General features: G+C 51.2%; 1 protein-coding gene across 7 annotated transcripts in view; it reads left to right on the top strand.

Moving 5' to 3' along the window:
* Positions 1–19,944, top strand: part of MGLL (monoglyceride lipase) — a 134,422-nt gene that overhangs the window by 107,661 nt on the left and 6,817 nt on the right. For 5 of the 7 annotated variants that reach the window (XM_019023285.3, XM_004036248.5, XM_019023286.3 and 2 more), the window contains one exon: positions 5,139–5,228. The exons of the other annotated variants lie outside the window; for them this stretch is intronic. In XM_019023285.3, coding sequence (XP_018878830.1) covers positions 5,139–5,228 — 90 coding nt within the window. The remainder of the gene's footprint in view (positions 1–5,138; positions 5,229–19,944) is intronic. 7 annotated transcript variants of the gene reach the window in all.

The following is a 19,944-nucleotide window of genomic DNA, read 5'->3' as shown; positions in this document are numbered from 1 at the left end:
GGGAGAGCAGGAGCAGCAGTCATCTGGTCGACCTCGACAATGTGATCCATCTGGGTGTGGGACCTGCCATGACTCCTTCCTTCCCCACTGCTTCCTCGTCATGCCGCCTCAATGGCCCCTGCTCAACTGTTCTGCTTTCCTTCATGCACAATCAACCCACTTCCTCTGCTTAGCTCTTTCTCCTCCCATCCTACCCTTTCCTCCTTCAGGAGAGATTAGGCTCATGAAATCAACAAATCTTAAAAGAGCAGCAGGGAAAGGGGATCTCTTTTGCAGTTGTTCAAAGCATCATGCCCCTGCATGGCAGCTCTCCTCTTTCTTGGGGCTTTTATGGGGAAGAGGCTAAACACCTAATTTGTTTTAAGCCATGAAGTTACCATTAAAAGATTTGCCTCTACACAATTGAGTCTTGTTAGAAATGTGGCTTGGAACTTACTATGCAGGTTTAGAAAAAGAGCTGAAGATCAGGGCTATGCAAACATCTCTTATGGTGGCGCCTTTGAAAGGGCAGCTTGCCCTGCAGGGACGTGTGCACCCCCATCCTAGCCAGTGCCTGTCAGAGGCACTTCTGCTCTAGCTGCACACAGGATCCCTAGGGAACTTTAAAAAGGCACTGATGCCAGGGCCCCACTTTGGCCAATACAATCAGAATCTCTCAGGGCAGCACTGGGAGGAGGTGTTTCTGATGTTTCATGGACACACACACTGCCAGCCCCTGAGACTTCACCACGCACATGAATGCCCAGGAGCCCTGTGAAGCTACAGATCCTGACCCAGAAGCCAGGTGGCCCTGGAGCCCCTGGCGCTGCTGGTGTGAGGACCACACTGAGCAGGGAGGCCCTGGGATGTTGGGATGGGTGTGCTGTGCCCGCTACCATACGCCAACTGGATTGAAGGAACAGAACAGTACAGGTGGTTCCGTCTTCCTGGGAAGACAGGGAGTTACAGATCATTTTAAGGGAATCCCAGGACTCTAGAAATCTCCTTCATGGGTTTCTCTTTCTGCACCTTTCCTGTGAATGGTGTATCCACGCGGGTCCCCTCCTGCCTCTTTGCACACTCTTTGTGGTGTAACTTGCACCCAGGGCTTCAGCAACCATCTATGCACTGAGACCTTTCTGTTCTTGGGGTGGCATTCCTCGGGATTTAGTGCCAGGACACACCTGTGTGCGCATTCACTGGGAAAAGTCTGCAGAATCTACACCAGGCCTTCCTGGAGGGCGTGTTCCTCCATCTACATTCGTGATGGAACAACCAGTTATTGTCGCTGGGACACCAGTGCCTCATGTACACCATCAGCCACGGGAGTTTTACTGTTACAAGCTTGTCCTTTTAGGCACATTCCCTCATCCTGAACCTGCTGGCAGCAGCTCCTTTAGGGGAGCAAGGGTGGCTGCTTGTCCCTTCCGTCCTTGCGCAGCCAGTGCTCAGCTGGATGCATGCAGTGGAAGTCACCTTCTGCCTCCACTCCTGAGCAGGATGTGCTCTCCCCACATCTCCTGTTTGCGCTTTCAGCAATAGATCATTCACAGCCATAGGAGGGGGAGGCCTCCCAGTCCTTGGCTTTTTGTACCTGGAAGGGGATGGTGAGGCGTTCAGCTGCCAGGAATCACTTCCTTCCCTCCAGGGACCAGCCCCTTGCATTGTTCATTTTCTAAAGCAAATACTTCTCAGGAAGTGGCTCTCCTCTTTTTTTTTTCCTACGAAGCTGTTTTCTTAAAAGCTTACTTTAACTGCAAAAAGTTCCCCTGTTCATGGAGGAAGAAAATCAGGTTTGCTGGGTGAGACGACAGAATAGGGCTTGCTGTAATTCTCTCCTGGAGGCAGGCTCTCTCTCTGGCTCTCTGTTCCCCCTTCCCCATCCTCTGTGAAACCACTTCAAGGATGGCTCAAGCTGCGCTGATCCTTGAGGCGCCAACAGCCTAAGCTGTCAGCATCTTCTCCAGAGCCTGGAAGTAGAGGCCTTGTCACTTTTTGGTATAAAAGTTTTGGGTTAAGAGGTGCCAGCAGCTGAAACATATGTTCAAGGATGAAGGTAAGTCTGTCTTCACAAATGACTGATCCTGAAGATGGACCGGCACCTCCAGGCCCAGGTCCCCGCAGAATCAGGTGATGGGTCCCCAAAACACAAATGGTGGCACAATGAGAAATCTGGTGGTGGGCTTGGACGAAATGGTGTGGATGCTGGGTGGTCTCTTGCTTTCACCTCTGTGGCAGGCACTGCTGAGGTGCTGGGTCCCTGGGCCTTTTCTTGGCTCTGAGCCGTCTGGTCAGGGAATGGGTAGGAAGCTGGCTTACATAAAACAGTCATGTCCCTGAGAAGGCTGTGTGGGCCCCAGCAGGCAGGTGGGTTGACCTGGGAGCAGCGCCTGCAAGGCTGGCACTTGCACACCATCCTGTTACACAGAGCCTTCGTGCGGTTCCTGAGTGTGGTGGGGATCCCCCCGCCACAGCTGGCAGCCCCATGTCTCCTCTGGCTGCACACAGGATCACTAGGGAACTTTAAAAAGGCACTGATGCCAGGGCTCCACTTCGGCCAATACAATCAGTCTCTCAGGGCAGCACTGGGAGGAGGTGTTTGTGGTGTTTCATGGACACACACACTGCCAGCATCAGGGAGTAGTGACGGGGTACTGAGAACAGCAGAATATCTAGAAGTGAGTTCTTCATAACTGTGGAACACAGAAGTCTTCCCTCACAGTGTGGCCCTTGCCCACTACTGCTGGAGGAGAGCGCTAAGGCCCTGGAACACTCGTCCTTACACAGCCAGAGTCTAGTGACGGCCCCAGAGCCACAGCCCACTGCCTTTATGCACTGATCCACTCCATTTTCTCATTTTTAGATTGTTTTAACCTTTGAAAGTACAGATCCCAATGCAGACGAGCTCCCAATTCTTGGAGTTCACAGACATTTGATCCGTGTTTGAAAATACCCCAATCCTTGTGCAGAGTTCCCAGAATTCCAAGTTTTCCTTTCCCAGGCTCGTTCTTGGAGCTGGCCCATGATACTAGCTGGACTCTTGAACATTCCTGACCCATCACAGCCACCCTTCGAGGCTTCCGATTATGCAGACACACCATGCCCCCACACAGTGCTCGAAGTCAGGCTGCCGCATGCTTCTATACTAGACAGTCAAAGTCGGAGCCCAGGGCTCAGCAAAGCACCTGGCACAGTGGCGGCTGCAGAATGAGATCTGCTTGCCTGGATGCCAAGGCTGGAGGGCAGTAAGCTTCGGTATCCTCAGAGGCAGGGGGCTGCCACCTTTGCACTAAGAAGGAATTACTGATTTCTACCATTTGAGAAAAGGAGAGTTGACCACATGGAACTCCGAATAGGTTCATGCACATGGAACAAAGCCCTTTAGGAGAAAAGCCCGTTTTTTGCTGTCTGCCTGATACTGGATGGTTGAGAAACAATCGTGGTGGGCAGTCACGCCACACTTGTGCAGGCCTAGGACACAGGAAGGTTTAGCCCTGGCCTACAGGGAGGGTGGGCAAGCACAGCAATCTTGTCCCCCAAAAGAACATCAGTGGCCGCTGGTGCCAAGACCCACGGGAAGGTTAGAGCTCTGGGTCGCATTTGTGGAGAGAGACACAGACAGCAGCAGAGACAGAGACGTAGTAATCCAGGCTGTGTGGCATAAGAAGATAAAGCGGCCCCCCAGCCCGGGGCCCCTCCCGTGGACCTCGTGGTACTGAGCCTCCATTTTCTCATCTGTTCAGTGAGGATGAAGCCTCACCTCCCAGGGTTTTTGCAAAGATGGGGAGACTGGCTGGGCGCCGTTGCTCACGCCTATAATCCCAGCACCTTGGGAGGCCGAGGCAGGCGGATCACAAGGTCAGGAGTTTGAGACCAGCCTAACCAATATGGTGAAACCCCGTCTCTACTAAAAATACAAAAATTAGGCAGACGTGGTGGCACGCGCCTGTAATCCCAGCTACTCAGGAGGCTGAGGCAGGAGAATCACTTGAACCCAGGAGGCAGAGGTTGCAGTGAGCCGAGATTGCGCCACTGCACTCCAGCCTGGGTGACAGAGCAAGACTCTGTCTCAAAAAAAAAAAAAAAAAAAAAAAAAGATAGGGAAACTGTGCCCAATGCACCAGAAGGTGGTTCCTCGGTGCCTGTGAGTGCCCTTGCCCTCTGCCGAGGGTACTGAGCTACGTGCCCTGTGCCCTTGATGTGCACTGAGAATTCACTGCTTGCCACCTTCCGTCCAATTCTAATTTCAGCATTTCACAGCTCACTTTTGAAATAGCATCTTTCATCCCCGAATGTCTGTGCACATTGCAGAAATGAAAACAGCCCCTCTCTGAAGGCAGAAGTGTGAGATCCGGGTTCTCTGTTTTCCTGGGAAAACAAGAGATCCAGAAGAAGAGATGGGGGAGGGGGTGGGAAGGTTTGGGCCTCAATCAGGCTCAAGTTCAATGAGCATGTGTTAAGCTCCTGCTGTGTTCCCTGGGCTTTTGCACACAGGGTGTTATTCACCTTCCCTGTGGTCCTCTGGGGGAGGGTCAAGGTCCCACTGGCAGCTGAGGAAACGGAGGCTCAGCGATGTGGAAATCCCAGCCCATGTTCACGAGGCAGCAGAGCTAGGAATCAAACCCACCTCTCCTTCCCTCTGCCACACAGCCTCCTCATCGAGCTGGTGCTATTTCTACTTCCACCCGAGAGAAATGGGTGCACAGTTTCTCTGTGTGGCTCCTGTGGGCCCTTCCGCGCTGTTCTGCTTCGTGCTCAGTTGATCTGGGTGATTCTGCACCTGCCGTGTATTTTCAGTACCCCAGAGAAATGGCCAGAGCTCATCCCGGGCAACTCTTGCCAGTGATGCAAAATTACAACCCATGAGCGATCATGGGGAGGATATAGAGCGGGCAAAATTCAGACGTGACTTCCCGCCTTGGGCGCGGTGGCTGCCTGACCAGCTCCGCCAAGGTGGAGCAGAGCCAGGCTGAATAGAGGCTGAGTCAGAAGGGAGAGTCCTTGGGCATGCAGGCTTAAGGACGCAGGCTTGGGAGACGAACCTGGCTGATGTTCAGTTTGGGCATCACTCTCCTTAATGTACTGTAAACTGTCACTGCGGAAGAGCCGGGTGTGGATGCCACTTGTGCTCACAGCCCTTGTTTTCCCTCCCCGGCTAGGTCCTTGCTGCGAAAGTGCTCAACCTTGTGCTGCCAAACTTGTCCCTCGGGCCCATCGACTCCAGCGTGCTCTCTCGGAATAAGACAGAGGTGAGAGGCTTTCCGAAACCCCAGGGGTAGCTTGGGTGGCTGCCCCCATGGGGAATCAGAGTTTTGGCTCCAGCCTTGGCATTCTCTGCTGCCCTTTCACCGAGGCCCTGTGCAAAGTGACAAGGACACAGTGGTGCATTAGACATGGTTGGCTTCAGGTTTGGGTGAAAAGGGTGGGTTGGCTATGATGCCTGAGCTGTGTTCTAAACATGAAAGGAGCCAACAGTGGAAGTTGAGTGTGTGCCAGTCAAGTCTCTTGGTTGCAAGAGACAGAAACCTATGTCGAAGTGATTTAAGCAAAAGCAGGGATTTTGTGGTGAATGGAACTGAAGGCTTCAGACATGGCTGGATCCAGGGCGTTGAAAGTCTTATTCTCCATCGGTCTCTTCCCAGCTTTCATCTCCCCTGGTTTGGCTTCATTCCCAGACAGGCTTTCCCCCAGTGAAGGCCAAGAGGGCCACCAGCAGGTTTACCTGAGCAACCCCAGTGGAAAAACAGCACCTCTTTCCAGCAAAAGTCTCAGGGCTGATTCTTACTGACTGATTATCCAGGCCAGGATTATTTGTCCAGGAAAGGGGGGTAGTATCATCCCCACCCACTGAGAGTAGAGGAAGGGGATCCCTGGGAGTAACTCAGAATAGTGGTAGCAAAGGAAGGACAGACCCATATTGCAGATGAGCAAACTGAGCCCCATAACGTGGGATGACTTGCCTGGGGTCAGCCAGTGGTGAGGCTAGCCTGGGAACGTGGGTAGGTGTGGTCTCCAGCTGTGCTCTGTCTGGGTATGGGAGTGGGCTTGCAGTTAATGGGTAGGAAGCATCCAGAAGACACCAGCATTATCTTCATGATTAAGCAAATAAGTTTGCCACTCTTCTGCCTCAGTTGCCCTCTTGCTTTAGGAGTTTGAAATCATTGAATCACTGGCTCCCTAAAGGGCCCTGGGAAGTGGAGTGCAGTGCTCTGGCATTCTGGGGATGTTCCCAGACTTCCTTGGGCTGTTGGACTCTAGCTTCATTATAAAATGTGGCCTTCTGGCCCTCTGAGTCACTTAGAGAGTGGGCAACTCAAGAGGAATAGCCCGTGGTGTGTAGGAAAGAGACTTTCTAGATCAGGGGTTGAAAACTCCTAGGCCTCTGAGGGCCAGCTGCTTAAAAATCAGACTGGTGAGAGATTCTAGCAAGCCATGAGGCCTGTGTGGAGCCAGAGGGCATCTGATCCATCCAACCCATCCACATTAATTTAAAATTCTAATATAATTTGGTTTTTAAAGCCCACAGTGCCTCCCAAACCTACATCTTGGGGCCAGGTTGGACCCATTAGGGACCAGTGTGTGGCCCCTGGTCTTTCTGAAAGAATATCTGAATAAAGGAAAAAAACTTTAATTCCAAAAAGCAGATTCATACAGTGAAAGAGCACAACTTTAGGACCCAGAAAGACCAAAGCCAAATATACACTGTTTGATTTAATCCTGACATGAATGAGATCGACATTAACCCCATTTCACAGATGAAGAAACAGGCTTGGAGAGGTTAAATAACCTGTTCAAGATTGCACAACTAGTCAGGGGCAGAGATGGGATTTTAGCCCATTTTATTCAAAAGTCCATGCTTTGGTGCCTCCCTCTAGCTAGTAATTATGATCATTAAGCTCTGTTTCCTGTTTTACAATTGATTGCTGGTCCACGCAGCCCATGGCCATGGCCATTGCTCTCTGTACGGGACCCACTTTGTCAGGGAAACTCAGTGTGGGGCAGGGGCTCCTGCACCTGCCTGCATCCCTCATAATGACTCTAGCTTGAAGGTGTGGTGTCTGGTAAAACCAGTAATCTTTGTAGCGGCGGTGCCAGGACAACAGTAGGTTTGAGAAAGATGGGTCAGGGAGGGAGGGGCCTCCCTTTAAGACAAAGCACCCAGGTGCAAATCCAGGTTGTTTATCTGAACACCTGAAAATACACGGGCAAAGAGGAAGAAAAAAACAGGTACTAAAAAGAGATTCCAAACCCTCTCTATTTAAAAGCATCCAATTTCAGATCTTTTCTCTCCTTTTTGCAATAGAGAAATTCTTCGGTCTTACTCAGGATGGAAGCACCTGGTGGGGCTCCCCTCCTCTGTTCCTGCCCCACCCACAGCCCCCATCTGAGCCCTCCTGCCTCAGGTTTCTGGCTGCCCAGGTTATCAGTTATTTAGAAACACTAATAAATGTCCCTGCTGAGAAGACATGAGGAAGGGAGGTGGCCGGTCAGCCCCAAGGCTGGACTGCAGTTGGAAAAATCAAGAGCACGCCTTTCCCTCCCTCGCCTGCCGCAGCTCTGCGTCTCCCTCTGAACGTTCTGCTGAGCTTTAAAAATAGCAACGCCGAGGGGAAAATGTGTTGGGAAAGGCATCTAACATCAGGGTGTCTTGAGGCACATCTTTAGCTAAGACATTTCCCATGGAACCCTGCAGCTATAAAAGCCTCAAACCGAAAAGAAATGTTTGCCTAACAAGCTGAGTGAGCAGGACTACGGGGGATGGGCCACTGGCCGGGAATCGAGGGTGCAGGGGCCTGGGACTCGAGGGTGCACAGGCCCCAGGGAAGATCTGGAATTCTGTCTGAAGGCAAGCGGGTTAGCTCTGTTGCCAGAATGTCAGAAGCAGAATGTTTGGTGTTTGCTGTGACAAGCATTCTCACAACCCACCCAGGACTGCTAGTGGGCTCTCTTCACTTGCGTCGCCCCAAAGCTGCCACCCTATAGAACCACATTCTCCCTGCATGTGTGAAGCCTTCAGGAAAAAAGGCATAAGAGGACTTTTTATTGTCTCAACACTACCCAATGCACAATGATGGCATCATTCTTCTGTGCCAGACACTAGAGCCCTTCTGGTCTCACCATGACCTCAGGAAGTCAGTCTTATTACCAGTATTTGTAGTTGTAGAAGTGTGGGCTCAGAAAGGGCAAGTCACTTGCCCAAGAACACAGCTACTCTGGGCCAAGTGCCCTTGGCACTCAAACCCAGGGAACAAAGAAGTTGCTACACAGACATTTATTATGTTTGTCAATATATTTAGGGTCCCTGATCAGAACATCAGAACACTGACATGGTAATCATTCCACCCCAAAAAGGCTTTATCAGAATGTGATGAATTCCTTCCTACTCTGAGAAGCCTTGAACGTGATTCTAAAGAGTTCTATGGCCAAGGACGCTGTGGGAGGAGGTGAGGAGAGGTTGCTCAGCATCTGCCCATGCCCTCAGCCATCCACATACTCAGGCGGAATGCACTGCTTCCTCTCCCAGGCTGTGGAAGGGGTGGAGACAGGAGGCAAAGAGGCCATGATTCTGAGCACACCTTGCGCTAGGAACCTCAGCTGCTTATCTCTTGAGGCCACTTGTCTTCTAGAGCCCAGTCTCTGTTCTTTATAAGTACCCTGCGAGGCCCTTCCTGCGCATCTGCTAGTTTATATTCCCTCAGGCAGGCCATATGCTGAGTTCTGAGCACCCAGGAGCCATGAGGAGTGGCCACTCAGCTTCCTTTTTTGTCTCCTCTGCCCGGTGTTTCGGATGTGCCCAATGTCGAGGAGTTGGCTCCAGGTCCCCCTGTTGCCTGCCTGTCCTGCACCCATGCTGCCCAGAGGCCCTCGGAAGGCTCCTGCCGGGTCTTGGAAAGCTCGGCCGTGCTGAGGCCTTCGACTTAAGCGTAACCACAGCTAAAGATGGGCTTCAGTCTCCCACACTGTCCCCAGGACACAGCCTTCCACGGGAGTTCCCTCCGAGAACGAGCTAAGAACCTTCCAGCAAACTCGGTTTGGCTAGCAGATTTTATTCTGTGGCTCTCTATCGTTCATCACTTACATTCCCCACGGCATATACTTGTCTATTTGAGACAGTCTTATTACCAGTATTTGCAGCTAAAAATTTCCCAATGCCCTATAAAAACAACAGGCACTAGAAAGTCTCTTGGGCATATGGCTCCATGTGGGGTGGTGGTGAGGGAGCGTGTGAATTGCTCTACGTTGCTTTTGCGCCCTGCACCACCCTCTGTAGATGTTCCAGCTCTGGACCCGCTCCCAATCCCACTCCTGCCAGCCACCAAGGCTGGGAGAAACGGCTGTGAGCTCATGACAGGCAGATCCTGGAAGTATGATGCTTTAATGGCAGCAGAAAACCAGGGACTGCAGAGACTGTCAGGGAAGCCACAGCTGCCAGCAAGATACAGGACACACTGAGGAGTTCTCTGTGTCCAGCAGGCCCAACTGAGCTTCTTTCTCAGTACCTTTGTGGGTACGTGGGACATGCACATAGTAGGGCCTTGGCAGTGGAGGAAAGAAAGATGTGGGCTCAGTTAGGCTTCCGTGGGAACATAGCCTGGGCAAAGCTCTCTCAAAGACACCTCTCAGCTGTTGTGAATAACGCTGCTGTGCCCGTGGCGGTGCAGATATCTACTCCAGACCCTGCTTCCATTCTTTTGGGTATGTATGTACCCAGAAGTGGGATTGCTGGGTCATATTCTGCTGGTAATTTTGGAGGAACCACGCTGCCATTTTCCACGGTGGCTGTGCCATTTCACATTCTCACCAACAGTGCTCAAGGGTTCCAGTGTCCCTACATCCTCGCCAACACTTGTTAGGTTGTGTTTTTTGATAGTAGCCATCCTAATGGGTATGGAGTGGCATCTCAGTGTGGCTTTGATTTCTATTTCCCTAATGGTTAGTGATGCTGAGTGTCTTTTCATGTGATTTTTGGACATTTGTATGTTGTCTTCTTCTTCTTCTTCTTTTTTTTTTTTTTTTTTTTTGAGATGGAGTTTCTCTCTCATCGCCCAGGCTGGAGTGCAGTGGCACAATCTTGGCTTACCACAACCTCCACCTCCCAGGTCCAAGCATTTCTCCTGCCTCAGCCTCCTGAGTAGCTGGGATTACAGGCACGTGCCACCACACCAGGCTAATTTCGTATTTTTAGTAGAGACGGGGTTTCTCCATGTTGGTCAGGCTGGTCTTGAACTCCTGACCTCAGGTGATCAGCCCGCCTCAGCCTCCCGAAGTGCTGGGATTACAGGCGTGAGCCACTGCGCTGGGACCTTGTATGTCTTCTTTAGAGAAATGTTTGTTCAGATCCTTTGCCCATTTCTTTTCTTTTTCCTATTTCTTGTCTATTGTTTTTCTTTTTCTTTTTTTTAAATTTAATTTTATTTTAAGTTCCAGGATACATACACAGGACGTGCAGGTTTGTTACACAGGTAAACATGTGCCATGGTGGTTTACTGCACCCAGCAACCCATCATCTAGGTATTAAGCCCCACATGCATTAGCTATTTATCCTGATGCTCTCCCTCCCCCCGTGCCCCTCCTCCTGACAGGCCCCGGTGTGTATTGTTCCCCTCCCTGTGTCCATATGTTCTCATTGTTCAGCTCCCATTTATAAGTGAGAACATGTGGTGTTTGGTTTTCAGTTCCTGTGTTAGTTTGCTGAGGATAATGGCTTCCAGCTTCACCCATGTCCCTGCAAAGGACATGATCTTGTTCCTTTTTACGGCTGCATAGTATTTCATGATGTATATGTACCACATTTTCTTTATCCAGTCTATCATTGATGGGTATTTGGGTTGATTCCATGTCTTTGCGATTGTGAATAGTGCTACAATAAACATACGTGTGCATGTATCTTTATAATAGAATGATTTATATTCCTTTGGGTGTATACCCAGTAATACCCAAAGGGATTGCTGGGTCAAATGGTGTTTCTGTTGTCTTCCACGATGGTTGAACTAATTTACATTCTCACCAACAATGTAAAAGTGTTCCTATTTCTCCACAGCCTCACCAGCAACTGTTGTTTCTTGACTTTTTAATAATCGCCATTCTGACTGGCGTGAGATGGTATCTCATTGTGGTTTTGATTTGCATTTCTCTGATGATCGGTGATGTTGAGCTTTTTTTCATGTGTTTCTTGGCCACATAAATGTCTTCTTTTGAAAAGTGTCTATTCATATCCTTTGCCCATTATTGATGGGGTTGTTGTTTTCTTGCAAATTTGTTTAAATTCCTTGTAGATTCTGGATATTAGACCTTTGTCAGGTGGATAGATTGCAAAAATTTTCTCCTATTCTGTAGGTTGTCTGTTCACTCTAATGATAGTTTCTTTTGCTGTGCAGAAGCCCTTTCTGTGCAGAAGCTCTTTAGTTTAATTAGATACCATTTGTTAATTTTTGTTTTTGTTGCAATTGGCGTTGACATTTTCATCATGAAATCTTTGCCCGTGCCTAAGTCCTGAATGGTATTGCCTAGATTTTCTTCTAGGGATTTTATAGTTTTGGGTTTTACATTTAAGTCTTTAATCCACCTTGAGTTAATTTTTGTATATGGTGTAAGGAAGGGGTCCAGTTTAAATTTTCTGCATATGGCTAGCCAGTTTTCCCAGCACCATTTATTAAATAGGGAGTCCTTCCCCCATTGCTTGTTTTCATCAGGTTTGTTAAAGATCAGATGGTTGTAGATATGCAGTCTTATTTCTGAGATCTCCATTCTGTTCCATTGGTTATATGTCTGTTTGTGTACCAGTGCCATGCTGTTTTGGTTACTGTAGTCTTGGAATGTAGTTTGAAGTTAGGTAGCATGATTCCTCCAGCTTTGTTCTTTTTGCCTAGGATTGTCTGGCCCATCGTTTGCTTTGCTCATTTCCTAACTGGGTTGTTTGTTATTTGTTGTTAAGTTGCAGGAGTTCTGTATATGTTCTGGATATTAACCCCTTATCTGGATATTAACCACATATACAAATATAATTCGCAAGTATTTTCTCCTATTCTGTGGGCTGCCTTTTCCCTCTGCTGATAATGTACTCTGAAGCATAAGGGTTTTTTTCTTTCTGATGTAGTCCAGTTTATCTGTTTTTCTTTTGTTGCCTGTGCTTTTGGTGTCATATCCAAGAAGTTGTTGCCAAATCCAATGTCATGAAGTGGATACCTTGTTTTGGCTGAACCATGTGAAAGTAAACTGCAGACACCACGATCCTGAATGCGCCTGAATACTTCTGCCTGGGTTGCCCAAGAGGAAGGACTCAAAACAGAGGCTTTCACACAGGGCCCCATGCCATTATCACATTTAGGAAAAGTAACAGTCATTCCCCCTTGTTGTCCTCGATCTAGTCCATGCTTCAGTTTCCACAGTTGTCACCATTTAAGACTTGAGACTGCACGATTTTGCTGTTCTGTGATCAGCAGTTATGAAAGTGGTCCTGCAAGACCTGGGAATTCTTTCTTGTTTCTCTTATTATTCCTCAAATCCCTGAGCCTGTGAGAAGGCGGAGAATGTGGTGGCTGCTTTTTCCTTTCCCTTGGTGGTCACCTAGGAGCACTTCTGTGTTCAGAGCCACATTCCAGGGCCCTCCACTCCAAAGGACAAAAAGAGGTTGACTTTTTGCATCACTTCTGGTTGTGAAGACTCCGAAGCCCTGCAGAAGGAATCCTGGGGGAGGAGACAGTGGTGGGGCGGGGCTATGCAAACAGCTCTCCCCATTTGCAGGGGCTGCGACCTGCAGAGCCATTCCTAGCTCACTGCTCTTAAAAGTGGATGCTAGGACCCAACGCGGTGGCTCATGCCTGTAATCCCAGCAATTTGGGAGGCCGAGGTGGGCAGATCACCTGAGGTCAGGAGTTCGAGACCAGCCTGGCCAACATGGTGAAAGCCCGTCTCTACTAAAAATACAAAAATTAGCAGGGCATGGTGGCGTGTGCCTGTAATCCCAGCTACTCGGGAGGCTGAGGCAGGAGAATCATTGGAACCTGGGAGGCAGAGGTTGCAGTGAGCCAAGATCGCACCACTGCACTCCAGCCTGGGCGACAAGAGCGAGACTCCATCTCAAAAACAAACAAACAAACAGATGCCAGGATGTCCAGGAGTTCAAACCTTCATACTAAAAAGTAATTTGGAGGAAAGAATGCTCATTAATTTGTACACCCTTGATTAAGTGGCAACTCAGAATTGTAGGCTGATCCTTGATTATCCTCTTTCTGTCCAAAATGGCACTGCAGCTTCCAGGAGAGGAGAATGTGGAGCAACATCTTCTTTCCAAATGGCCCTGATCTGGTTCAGGAATTTCAGCCACCGAGGCTGGGTGCCAGCTGGGGCTGGCCCAAGGCAGGGTAAGGTCATTGTGGGGACTCAGGCCTCCTGGTAGGCAGGGCTTGCTTGGGTCTATCGAGCCGGGGAAGCTTTCCGCTGAGTCAGGCAGGGCCTATCTCCCCTCTGCCACCCTGCAGGCAGCTCACCACACCAACAAACTTTCTCAGGGTTCCCACTCCAGCCAGGCTAGATCTGCAGGCTGTGACACCCCATGAGTTGCCCTGTTGTCCCTGCCAGCCAGGCCCATCAACTGCAGTGGCCCAGAGGGGAAAGAGGCGGTAGGCTCAGTGGGAAGAGCACAGGCTTCCAAAAGGACCTGAGTCTGGACCCCGCTCCATCTCCTCAGTGTGACCTTGGAAGCCACACTCAGTCTTGCTCTTCCTCAGATCCCTCCAGATGACTGCACAGCCACCTAGCACAGTGTGGACCCTAGCAGGTGAGGGCTGTTGCTATCACAGCTCTGAGAGAGGCCCACTGAAGGAGGTGCTGGTGAAGATACAGGAGCCTGGGGAGAGAAGCATGAATGTTGGCGAGGGTGTCTGGGCACCTGTCCACAGGAGGAAATGCTTAACCTGGGCTTTGAAGAGAAGGAACAGGGTTGCTGGCAGATAAGAGAAAGGCCGTGGAAGGGGATGGTGGAAACGGAGATATCGGGGCCAGTCTGTAGTGCAGACGACAAGCACATGAGGAAAGGGGTCTGGGGATGACACACACGGGACCAGGGAAGGCTGCCTGCAGGAAGGGCAGCTGAGCCGAGGGTTGATAGGGAGGGAGAAACTCCACAGGCAGCCAAGGAAGGGGTCTGAAGGCTGAGGGGACATGCTGTGCAAGGGCCCTGGGGTCAAGGGGAGTGGGGAGTGTTAAGGGAGGGCAGGGATGGAGGTGTCCCAGGCCATACCAAGAAGTTCGGACTTTGCCCTGCGGCCCCCATGGGAAGCACCACAGGGTTCTTCACAGAGGGAGACAGGTACAGATCTGTGAGTCTGAAATGGGACCTATCTCTGCATGACAGGGACCCAATGCCGTGAGCCCTCTGGGGGCTGACAGCAGTGGCCAGGGTGCTACAGGCTTGGGAGGGAATGTGTGGGAGAGGAAGCACGCCATGGCCACGCCAAGCACAGCTGTTTCCAGCCTTCAGCATGTTCCAAATTCAGGCCAACTTCCACAGGACATTGACATTGTTTTTTTTGTTGTTGTTGCTATTGTTGGTGGTGGTGGTTTTTTTTTTTTTTTTTTGGAGGCAGGGTCTCGCTCTCTTGCCCAGGCTGGAGCGCAGTGGCGTGATCTCAGCTCACTGCAGCCTCCACCTTTCGGGCCCAAGCAATCCTCCCACCTCAGCCCCCCCACTAGCTGGGACTACAGGTGTGCACCACTATACCAGGCTAATTTTTGTATTTTTTGTAGAGATGGGGTTTTACCATGTTGCCCAGGCTGGTTTTGAATTCCTGGGCCCAAGTGATCTGCCCACCTTGGCCTCCCAAAGTGCTGGGATTACAGGCATGCACCACCGTGCCCAGGCTACGGTACATTCTTATTTGCGTTTAGGATATTCCATGGGCCTGGGGTTCAGCACGATGCACTGAAGGAAAGCAATGCCAAGCGGCTCCAAAAGCAAGCTATCGGGGCTTTCCACGTGTGCACGCAGAAAGGCCATTCGCTGAATGAAATGACAAGGGCCTCCCCTTTCGAGGGTCCTAAGTCTCATTCCCATTGTGGACACTGTCTTGGCCAGCAGGCGGCCAGCAGTTCCCAGCTGCCGTGAGGTCTGTGCTGGCCTCTCAGTACCCAAAGGTGCTACTTCTTGGGCTGGATTAGGGAATGGTTTGCTTATTCATCCATCGCACCAGAGTTTACCAAAGGCTTCCCCTGTGCCAGCCACCATGCAGGCCATGCAGAGGGCAGGACAGACAGAGCCCTGACCCTCACGTGGGGCAGACATGTGGGAAGAGATGTGCTGATTGCAGACCAGGCCAAGTGAGGCATGGGAGAAGGGCTTTGGGGCAGCAGAGTCTGTGGGGGTCTGGGAAGGCTGAGCTGAGGCCTGAAAGCGGAGTAGACAATGTTAATTAAGCTAAGAGCAAGGGGCTGAAAAGCTGTTTGTGATGGGAGACAGAAGCCATCACAAGAGGATTCTCTCATCCAGCTCTTTCCACCACAAATTATGTCTCCGGCCATTCAAGACAAAGGTGGGAAATGAGGACATCGTCTCTGCAAAGACCTGCCAGTTTTTGTTAGGGTTCCTGCAGGTTTCTAAATTTCACAGAGATCACTCAGGTAGAGTGTCATGCACTCTTTCTCTATTATGCCAGAGAAGGCTATCCGAGTTCCCTGTATTGGAAATGGATGGATTAAGAGAGATCTAAACAATGGAGGAAGAAGGTGGGAACTCCAGGATGGGCTCTAAAGCCCAGGTGGAAGGGTGACGCTTCCGTAGGAAAAGGGAGGAGATTGCAGGGAAGGAGGGGCAGGAAGAGCCAGCTGTGGACAGATCTACAGGGATGAAGCCTGCTGGGTTGTATTTCTCTGTGATTAGGGGTGCATCCAGGAGGGCACATGCCTGTCTGTGCCCAGAAGGGCTCCCCTATCCCCTCTGGCTGGCTGTGAAGGGCGGTAACCCCTGGGCCCCACCAGATCACTTCACCATCTGTCAGGCCCATCTGCTTATGGTCCTCATCAGGGACCATTCCTGCCTTTTCTGAGAGCACTAGTGCCCCTGCCACCTGCATAGCTCCTGGCTGTCTATGCCCCAGCACTGACCTTCACCTTCTCCTCTCGAGACAGGCAGCAGAGCATGGTAAGTGGCTAAGAATGCTGATGGCAGTGGCAGAATGCCTAGGTTCTTACCTTGGCTCTGCCTCTTGCTGTGTAACCTTGGGTGAGTCATCTAACCTCTCTGAGCTTGTCTCCTCATATGTAAAAAGGTAATAATAATAGTTCCTACATCACAGGGTTCCTGTGAAGATTAAATGAGCAAGTACAAGTGAAGCACTTACTGCAGCACCTAGTAAAGAGTCAAGGGCTCCACGCATTAGTTATTTTTCATAGTATTCTAATTAAACTCTGATATTGCATTTCATCATGGAACAATTTAAAAAAAAAAATGGGTCAAGAGATTTGACTGCAGGGGTTGTGTCTAGATTTTGCTCAAACGTAAGTGTTAAGAAAACTCCCAGCTGAGGATTGCAGCTGTATTTACTGCACTTCAGTGCAAAGTTTCTTCCCACAGAGAGACAGTGCTGGAAATTCAGAAGACCCAGCTGGTGTATTCCTGGCTGTCAAGCTCAACAGGAGGCCAGCTTGTGAAACTTAAAACCCAAGAGGAGCCTTTGGGGTCCCCTGATGGGGAAACTGAGGCCCAGGAAGGAGTAGAGCCTTACCATACTCCCAACCCCCACCCCGGGGAAAAAAAGACTTCAGCTCTCAGCCAGTGGGGGCTCCCCAGGAAATCAGTTATCTAGAGCCACGGTGGGGGTGGTCACTTGGACCTGGGTCCCCAGCTTGGGCTCCTGCTTCCAGCTGCCATGTCCCCAGCAGACCCTGGTCTCAGCTGGTGGGAGCCATGGTGAGGCAAACAGGAAGGTGGCGGTGCGAGAGATTGTGCCAAAGCCTGGGCCTTTGTTACTTGTTCTTAGTTAAATTTTTCATTTAAGATCACTGTAACTCACAAGCAGCTATAAGAAATAATACAGAGCGATTCCATGTACCCATTACCCAGTTTCCCCCAGCAGTGACATTTTGCAAAACGACAGGACAATATCGCAACCAGGATACTGACCTTGACACAGTCAAGTCACAGATGGCTCCATCCCCACAAGGACCCCTCATGTTGCCCTTTTGCAGCCGCATCCCCTCCCCACTCGCCCCACACCCTCCTCAGCCCTGAGAGCCGTGAGTCTGGTCTCTGTTTCTCTAGTTTTGTCACGTGAAGAACATTACATCAGTGGAATCATGCAGTGTGGAATATTTGGGGACTGACTCTGGTCCCTATTGAATGAATAGGCTCATGTTCTGGGCTTGGGCCTGGTTTGGGAGGAAGGGGCCTGGCTATCTCCTTCCTGGGAGCCACAAGCCACATTCCTAGGACTTTTGGTGGATTGAGATCTTAAGCTGTCAAAAAATCAAGGCCATTGTGATTGGGCCAGAACTGTCACTTGAGGGGAGGGTTTGGCCCCTCTGTGCCTCAATCTCCCCATGTGGTACAGCCCTCCCCAACCTCCTGGTCCCAGTTTCCCTCTGCCCCTCACCTCCAGTCCAGGCTATGGTTCACATCAGGGGCCTGCTCTTTCTCTGACACATCTGGTGGCTGGGCCCCAGGCCCAGAATAGGCCATTGTGTAAACAGGGCCTACGTGATCAAGACATGGAAAACGAAGCCAAGAGCAGGAAGCCGCTTGGGCCGTCAGTGCAATTAAACTCAGAAGCAGAGTCCCCGAGCGCCTGCTGTGCCCAGGACACTTGGGGTCAGCGGGGCAAAGCAGCAGGCCTGCTGCAGGAAGAAGGTGGTTGTAAGACATCGCTAGCAACAGGGGCGAGGGTGTGGCCCCCACCCCACAGGTCCCATAGGAGCCCTGGAGACAGCATGGGATGGGGTGGTGGCCCAGCCCAGGGCACGGCCAGCCTGCTGGAACCCATACCCCCAACAACAGCAGCTTAACCAAGAGAGGGGGTGACTTCTTGGCATCAGGACACCCATCTTGTTGCTCTAGCTTCCAGGGGCGAACCTTGTCCACACAGCCCTGACTCTTTCTGTGGGGTAAGGAGAAAATAAGCCGTCAACCCAGAATGTGCACACAGCCCCCGCCTGCTTTCTATTGGCCAGAACGTGGTCATGTGACCACACCTAGCTGCAAGGGAGACTGGGAAATGTAGTCTCTATTCTGAGCAGTTGTGTACCGAAGGAAACATCAAGGTTCTGTAGGGCAGAACAAGAATTGGGGCAACTAACAGCAGGCAGGTTGACAAGCGTCTCTGTGCCTTAGTTTCCTCCTCTGTGTAGTGGAGAGAATGAGAGCAATTCCTCATACAGGGGAGTTATGGAGGCCCAGTGAGTTACTGCATGCAAAAACACTTAGTGCCAGGCAGACAGCCAGAGCTCAGATGTAGCTATTATTACTTTTATTACTCAATGAGACCCGGCATGTCACAGCCCTGCACAAGCTGGTAGATGGCGCTGCTGTTGGTGACTCCACTGACCCCAAGCCCCAGGCTCTTTTGCGGGCCCTACAGCCCTCCTTCCCTCAGGGCTCCTGGCTGACCCTGGGGAAGCACCCCCTGTGGTTGGGCCTGGCCATGGGCCCCATGAACTGCCCTGCCAGTCCCTTGTCCTCTCAGGCTCCGAGCAGATGGCCTGGCCCAGCAGGACTCATGACAGCTCAGCTGCAGGAAGTGGCTAATCTGTCTCGTGTGGATTTACACAAATGGTCTGGTTTTTGGTGCTCAGTCCCCAGCATGGGAAGGAATCCAGGGATGGCAGGGGTGACTGCAGGACAGCCTCTCCCACTTGGTGTGGTCCAGAATTCTGGCCAAGGCCTTGTAGGGGTGGCAACAGAGGGGGTGTAGCTCAGTTCTTGGAAATGCTGAGTCCTAGCACAGTGGGCACCCTGGTTGCCCGGGGAGCAGCTGGCAGCATGTTCCTTCCTCCTCCCCACATGCTCTCTGACCCTCACCCAGTCCTCACCACGTGGCCCCTCCCCAACCCACCAAGAACCCACTGGCAAGGATGACAAACATGAGTGAAGAAGCATCATGGGGCCGGGCGCGGTAGCTCATGCCTATAATCCCAGCACTTTGGGAGGCCGAGGCGGGTGGATCACCTGAGGTCAGGAGTTTGAGACCAGCCTGACCAACATGGCAAAACCCCATCTGTACTAAAAATACAAAAATTAGCTGGGTGTGGTGGCCGGCGCCTATAATCCCATCTACCTGGGAAGCTGAGGTAGCAGAATCACTTGAACCCTGGAGGCAGAGGCTGCAGTGAGCCAAGATCGTATCACTGCACTCCAGCCTGGGTGACAGAGGGAGACTCCGTCTCAAAAAAAAAAAAAAAAAAAAAAAAAACAAGAAGCATCAGGGGCTCACTCCTGCCCTCTATGGACCTGAGAGATTCCTAGAAACTTCTCCCCTGATCCTGTGGGGCAGATGCTAGAGATCAGGGCAGTGGAGCCTGAGCTGTCTTTATGGAGGCAGGAAGAGTGAAGCCAGAAACCCAGACAGGCCAGGGAGAGCAAGGACAGGGGAGAGAGCAGCCCCTCGAAAGGCAAGATCCACAGGGTGGTGGTTGAGGAGAGAGGACCCACATCCCGTCGAGGGGCAGAGTTGGCCTTGGGCACAGCCTGTCAGGGCGTCTGACCACCCTGTGTAGCCCTGGGGGGCACGGAGGCCGAGCCCACCCCAGCCAGACCCACCCTTGGGCGTCCCTCACCCCAAAGCCCATTGTCAGTGCCTGGCCGAAGCCCCTCCAGGGGCTCCTAGCATGGGCCCTCGCTTTCCGGCACAGAACCCAGTAAACTGTTCCTGCAGTTTACTGTTTGCCCCTCATCCACTTCCACCAGGTGGACACCAAATCAGCAGAGACAGAGAACAAAAATCAAATGCTAAAACTGCTGCAGAGCTACTTTTTAAT

The sequence above is a fragment of the Gorilla gorilla genome, chromosome 2, assembly GCF_029281585.2.
Source record: "Gorilla gorilla gorilla isolate KB3781 chromosome 2, NHGRI_mGorGor1-v2.1_pri, whole genome shotgun sequence".
Classification (NCBI taxonomy): Eukaryota; Metazoa; Chordata; class Mammalia; order Primates; family Hominidae; genus Gorilla; species Gorilla gorilla.
Note: the sequence above shows the minus strand (reverse complement) of the source record. Positions and strands in the feature narration are given on the sequence as shown.